The sequence below is a fragment of the Liolophura sinensis genome, chromosome 12 (genome assembly GCF_032854445.1).
Source record: "Liolophura sinensis isolate JHLJ2023 chromosome 12, CUHK_Ljap_v2, whole genome shotgun sequence".
NCBI lineage: Eukaryota > Metazoa > Mollusca > Polyplacophora > Chitonida > Chitonidae > Liolophura > Liolophura sinensis.
This window is the reverse complement of record NC_088306.1, coordinates 2,722,531-2,729,481: the sequence shown is the minus strand read 5'-3', so window position 1 is coordinate 2,729,481 and position 6,951 is coordinate 2,722,531. Positions and strand designations below refer to the sequence as shown.

General features: G+C 40.9%; 1 protein-coding gene across 1 annotated transcript; it reads left to right on the top strand.

Annotated features, from left to right (window-relative positions):
- Window positions 1-1,488: 1,488 nt before the first annotated feature.
- On the top strand, window positions 1,489-3,598 carry LOC135479500 (uncharacterized). The gene is given in 4 exon segments (XM_064759361.1): window positions 1,489-1,713; window positions 2,046-2,736; window positions 2,738-2,863; window positions 2,866-3,598. Coding segments are annotated over 3 exon segments (984 nt in total). The 5' UTR covers window positions 1,489-1,713; window positions 2,046-2,088; the 3' UTR covers window positions 3,076-3,598.
- Window positions 3,599-6,951: the final 3,353 nt, after the last annotated feature.

Sequence of the window (6,951 nt, the reverse complement as noted above, 5' to 3'; positions counted from 1 at the left end):
ATGACATAATGAAAATAATACATGTTTTTCTGTATTTCATACTGAGTACTCCACAGCACAAAATAATACAAGCAAAAAGCAACGGAAATAAAGACCCATATGTTATCTTAAAATTGAAAACCAGACCAGGGGCAAATTGCTATGATAAAAAAATCTCCAATCTCGTTACACCATGCAATCACAGAATAGATGCATTCTGTATTCAAACGGCTCAACCTGCAAACGATTTTGTAAAGCTAAGACTAAGGCTAGCCCTCACAAACAAGTTGGACACCCGCAGTCACCAATACACTGAAACCGTCGTATAGCCTACATTCTATCCTGCAGAATAGCTGTACATTGTGATACCTCCGTGGTAGGGCCTACAAACAATACTGATTGGTTGGGAAACAGTTCATGTAATGCGAAATCTCGCAGGTCAACGTGAATTGCCTTCAAAATTACAGGAGTGACACGTGAACACCTCTATACAGGGTTTAATTCTGGTTGCCTACAGTTTGGTCTAAAGCGTGTATTTTGTCGTCATTAATTTCACATCACTTTTTTGTGTGTAGAAAGCTACATGTATACACAAGGCATCGCTCAGCGTAGAAAAAAGAACTCCTTTGGGCTAGGAAAAATTTAAATTGCTATGCCTTTACTGTACATATGTCTTCAACCAACTAAACAAAATGAAATAAACATCAGTTACCGCTACAGTATTTCTGGCGGCTACAGCGACAATATGGTAAGACTTTGCACAGATATATGATATCCATCAGCAATCTCATCTGAACTATCTAGGCCTAGATCATATCTCAGAAATGAACCATTATCACTTAATTAGTTATGCTAAATTAAACCTGTTCTCTAAAATCGGCATGCCCTTGTAGCCATTTAGACGGAACTACTAGAATATTAACTTTATGGCGCAGATAAGACACACATGCTGTAACTCAACACATAACCTTATTAATTAGAAATTAACATATGCAGTTACGGGTTTGTTTGTTGTTAACTTGTTTTTTGTTTTGTTTTGTTTTTTTTCGTGTTATTATATAAAATTATATTCGTTTGTATATGAGTGTGTTCTGAAAATTGAAAACCCGCACAACGCAACATATATTTATACGAGTAGTGTAACGCCGAAAAACGAAACGCTCATTTTGACTCAATATTTCGGCACACGGCTTCAGTTTGCTATCCAGACACCTTTTATTGATGTATACTGGGTTATATATGAATATATAACGCGAGCTACGCACAACACTCAAATACTGAATTAAGGACTTCTTTTCGCCGTAAAATCGTTGGGTTGTTTAAATGTCCTTAAGCTGTAAACATTCTAATGTCCGATTAAGGTTCTATCAGTAAATGAGCTGCCCTTGGTGAAAAGAAAAAAAATTAAAATTAAACCAAACTCCGTATTTCGTTTTTTGCATGCAACCAGCTACTTTTGACAAGTGCGCGTTGTGACATGTTTTGTTGATGTTTCTGTGGCAACCGACTGGCAATTATCTGTCACAAATCGCTTTATATCTTTCACTTAAATCGATGATAGGGATTAATTAATTTGACTGGAAACCGATGAGGCATAAAAACGATGTTCTGAACCACAATTGACTCAAGTATTGAAACTTCAAACTGAGTAAAGCGGGATTCGTCGTCGACGTGCATACATTCGTCTTTCACAACAACAACAACAGCCTGGTGTCGTCAACTCGACGCGGCAAGGTAAGTATTACTTTTAGCGTGCTAGTCCCTTGGAAGCGTTGAAATGGATGTTGTTTATATGTTTATCTGCGGTGTTAGCGTTTTAGAACCAACAACTGCATGGTTTTTTGTTTACTTTGAATGTTGGAAAAATTCAGCTTGCTGGCTGTAACTGTTTCAATCTTCCTCCTCGTTCAACCGATGAGTGTCAGGATATTAGATGAGGTAGAGGTTGAAATGTAGTTGCTGGAGTAGATATATTCAGGCTGCTTAATCTGAGTCAGATGTAATGTTTATGAATTCGGTATTGTTTATTGTTTCGGTAATGTTTCTGCTCCTGTTGTATATTCCAGATAACAGTGAATATTCATAGGTCTTCAGCATCAATCATACATTATGGCAACTGTGTTAGAGAGAGCATTGACGGCACCATATCCTGGGTATGACAAGAATGGGGGTGGGCAGTCTCCCGGTAGGGCACTCAGAGCAGTAAAACCAGAGGCAGAAGAAATAGCCAAAAAACACAAAGGCACACTGTGCTTGTTCACAGACAAGCCTCAGATCGTCGAGTCACCAAGACGAGTTACTAGGTGTCCGTCAGAAATGTCCAAAGAACTGATGGAGTATCACAGAACAGGTTCTGTGGGAGGCCTCCTTAGCGGGACCACGACCCCCAGGGCTGATGCTCAGCCTGTCCCCAGGGTCAAGCCTGAGGCACAGGAAATTGCCATTGCCCATAAAGGCTCCAGCATGGCCACTGTTATGTCCAGCTACGAACTGCCGCGCTCAGCACGTAGAGTTCCACGTGTTAAGCCTGAGGCCGAAGAAACAGCCGAAGTTCACCAAGGAGGGAGGATGAGTGGACTTCTTCATGATCCCAAAAAGTTACCCGAGTCGTCACGCCCGGTGCCTCGTGTGAAGCCGGATGGAGAAGAGAATGCCGACGTGGGAAAAGGGAGGAGGATGAAGAAGATAATGAACAAGTATGGAGAGACGCCGTTGTCATGTCGTACCCAACCACGTGTGAAGCCTGAAGGCGAGGAAAAACGCAGATCTAGATCGTGGAAAGAGAATGGGGACCATGGTGACGAATTATCAACTGCCGAATTCTGCACGTCAACAAGCGCGAGTCAAGCCGGAAGGAGAGGAGTCCGCCAACCTGGACAAAGGGCGGTCGAATGTCACCGGCTTGTTCATGAAGCAAGCAAGCTCCCGCAGTCTCCAAAAACCACCCACCCCCGGACAAACACATACGAGGCAAAGAAAAATGCAAAGTTAAACAAAGGATCGATGGGATCACTGCTGAAAGGACAGTTCGCTCGTACTCTGGTGCCATCTGTGGGTGTGACACGGAAACTGTACAAAGCTGTGGTGAAAAGCTAGACAACTGGTATAAGAAAATAGGTGAAATAGGGAAATCCATGTATGGGGTAGTACATGTAGGGAAATATAGGGAAGTAGGGAAAAATAGGGTCATTTGTGGTGATTCAAAAATCATTCCAGTGCTCCTTTCTGCATTTTTGTGAAATGTTTTTTTTTTTTAAATTGTTGTTGATTGTTTTGCTGAGAGATTTTTTGAAGTCCTGATATATATTTTTACAGTTATCTAGTGGATTGCTTGTTCAAATGAAATATTTAGATACCTTACAACCTGAATGCTGCTACATAACATTTTGCATATCTGTTGCTTGGCAGTAGTTGCAGCATATTTAAGATTGTACAATTGGTTGCTTTTTTATAAGCATCAGTGGTAGATTCATTACATGATTGAATGGTATGTGTACATGCACCTTTTGATAAAAACTCCTTATGTCCTGCTTTTGCTGCTTTAATACAAAACTAATTTATAAATTATTTTATGGGCATCTATACGTGTCAATGTTAAATCTTTGAGATTATGATATCTAGTAAAATATGCATGTAATGTTTCTCATAAATGTTTCAATATAATTTAATTTCAATATATATGTACCAGATAACAGTTAGATTACGGGAGTGTAAATTGGCTGTTGGTGCTATGACATTGAAAATCCTATGGGTTTTAATGACAATTGTTGCAAGATCATAAAAAATGCTTATGATTCATGTAAAAATTATACCTTTGTTTTGGTATAATATTTAACTACTTTAGTCTTGAAAATGAAGTATGACTTTTGTGAGCCTACCTGTAGAGAATATTTTGTAATGTGTGTGTCAGATTCGTCAGTCTTCATAGTGCCTTTATGTACTCGATGTTAATTCTTTCGTGAATAGATATTTTTTAGGATCTTTTTATGTAAAGATATGTTCTTAATGCATGATTGTAGTGCAGAGATAAATGAAAATGTGATATGCTGTCCACAAACTGAAAGACAGCTGACACAGTTTGGTTCAGATTGTAAAAAGTAACATGAAAAAGGACCACTAAATGTTGAAAAATTACCACAAAGTGCATATTTTGTGGCTGAAGTAGAAGATTTCCTGCGTCTAGGCCTACATACATGTCAAGGTAAATAAAAGTTGCATGTATGTGAATATGCTTCATGGTTGAGAATAATTGGGTAAGGTGAAAATTGTTGAGAGAAGCTATATTGTATGTACACATAACACACAGCAAATATAAAGGCTGCTTGGATTGGAAATCATTACCGTATTGTGGAGTTCAGACAAGATCTCATTTACGTGTAGTTTTTTGTTCACTCTGTACAGCAAATAAAACTAGCATATTTCCTCTTTTAAATTAATTTTAATTTAGTCATTCTTGATTGTCAAGATTTTGATTGGAAATTAGTAGTAAAAATGAAAGGGCCTACATGGCCGAAGGGTTAGCACACCAGTATGACACAATAACCCAGGAGGGTCTTACCAATGAAGGTGCCGTGAGTTCAAGTTCATGCTGGCTTCTTCTCTGGCCATAAGTGGTTTCTAAGAATAAACACAAGATTTGTTGAGGGTAGATGGTGGGTGGTAAGCCAGGTATGCTGTGGGAAACCTTTTTAGGAGAACAAACTTTAACCAAATAGTATATATGTCTTTCACTCACCATAGGACACATTCCCGACACTGACAGGAGCAACAGGTGATCAGCAGCTTTTGCATAGCTGTTTGGGCCATCATACATGAAGTTCAGGGAGTCTCCATGGCTGAGGTGGTTAGCACGCCAGCATGGTGCAATGACCCAGGAGCCTCTTACCAATGTGGTGGCTGTGAGTTCAAGTTCGGCTCATGCTGGCTTCCTTTCCAGCCATACAAGGGAAGGTCTGGCTGCAACCTGCAGATGGTCATGGATTCCCCCTGGGCTCTGGCCATTTTCATCCTACCATAATCCTACTGCCATAGTATCAGTGAAATATTCTTGAGTACGACTTAAAACACCAGTCAAATAAATAAATAGATAAATACATGAAGTTCATTGGAGATCACTTGTCCCCAACCAATATAGCATATATACTAGGCTCTTCAAGTTCTTCAGGTAAAACTTTGCAGTTGTAAGAATGTTTGTCAATTACTGGTCAGAAATTCATACTTTACTTTGGGTGGTTTACATGTAGCTGGTTGTTTAATCTGAGTGTTCAAGTGCCTTCCAACCATAATACAGACAGTCATCACATATATCAAAACTCTTGGAGTATGGCGTTAAACAACAGTCTCATAAAACAATGCTTTGGTTTGTAGACCCTCTGTGATTCCTCCAATGAAAAGATATTTGGGTGTGTGTTTCATCCAGTGAAGTGTTACTTGGGTGTGTGTTTCATCCAGTGAAGCATTACTTGAATGTGTGGTTCCTCCAGTGAAGCGTTACTTGGGTGTGTGGTTCCTCCAATGAAGTGTTACTTGGGTGTGTGGTTCCTCCAGCTAAGCGTTACTTGGGTGTGTGGTTCCTCCAGTGAAGCGTTACTTGAGTGTGTGGTTCCTCCAGTGAAGCGTTACTTGGTTTTCTGGTTCATCATGCGAAGAGTTACTTGGGTGTGTGGTTCCTCCATTAAAGAGTTACGTGGATGTGTGGTTCCTCCAGTGAAGAGTTACTTGGGTTTGTTGTTCATCATGTGAAGAGTTACTTGGGTGTGTGGTTCCTCCAGTAAAGAGTTACATGGATGTGTGGTTCATCATGTGAAGAATTACTTGGGTGTGTGATTTTTCCAGTAAACAGTTACTTGAATGTGTGGTTCGTCCAGTGAAGAGTTATTTAGGTGGGTGGTTCCTTCAGTGAAGCGTTACTTGGGTGTGTGGTTCCTCCAGTGAAGAGTTACTTGTATGTGTGGTTCCTTCAGTGAAGAGTTACTTGGGTGTGTGGTTCCTCCAGTGAAGCGTTACTTGGGTGTGTGGTTCCTCCAATGAAGCATTAGTGGTTCCTTCAGTGGAGAGTTACTTGGGTGTGTGGTTCCTCCAGTGAAGAGTTACTTGTATGTGTGGTTCTTCCAGTAAAGAGTTACGTGGATGTGTGGTTCATCATGTGAAGAATTACTTGGGTGTGTGATTCTTCCAGTAAACAGTTACTTGAATGTGTGGTTCCTCCAGTGAAGAGTTATTTGGGTGTGTGGTTCCTTCAGTGAAGCGTTACTTGGGTGTGTGTTTCATCCAGTGAAGAGTTACTTGTATGTGTGGTTCCTTCAGTGAAGAGTTACTTGGGTGTGTGGTTCCTCCAGTGAAGCTTTACTTGGGTGTGTGGTTCCTCCAATGAAGCGTTACTTGGGTGTGTGGTTCCTTCAGTGAAGAGTTACTTGGGTGTGTGGTTCCTCCAGTTAAGAGTTACTTGTATGTGTGGTTCCTTCAGTGAAGAGTTACTTGGGTGTGTGGTTCCTCCAGTGAAGCGTTACTTGGGTGTGTGGTTCCTCCAATGAAGGGTTACTTGGGTGTGTGGTTCCTTCAGTGAAGAATTACTTGGGTGTGTGGTTCCTCCAGGGAAGAATGACTTGGTTGTGTGATTGTTCCAGTAAACAGTTACTTGAATGTGTGGTTCCTCCAGTGAAGAGTTATTTGGGTGTGTGGTTCCTTCAGTGAAGCGTTACTTTGGTGTGTGCTTCCTCCAGTGAAGAGTTACTTGTATGTGTGGTTCCTTCTGTGAAGAGTTACTTGGGCGTGTGCTTCCTCCAGTGAAGCGTTACTTGGTTGTGTGGTTCCTCCAATGAAGTGTTACTTGGGAGTGTGGTTCCTCCAGTGAAGCGTTTCTCGAATGTGTGGTTCCTCCAGTGAAGCGTTACTTGGGTGTGTGGTTCCTTCAATGAAGAGTTACTTGGGTGTGTGGTTCCTCCAGCGAAGAGTTACTGGTATGTGTGGTTC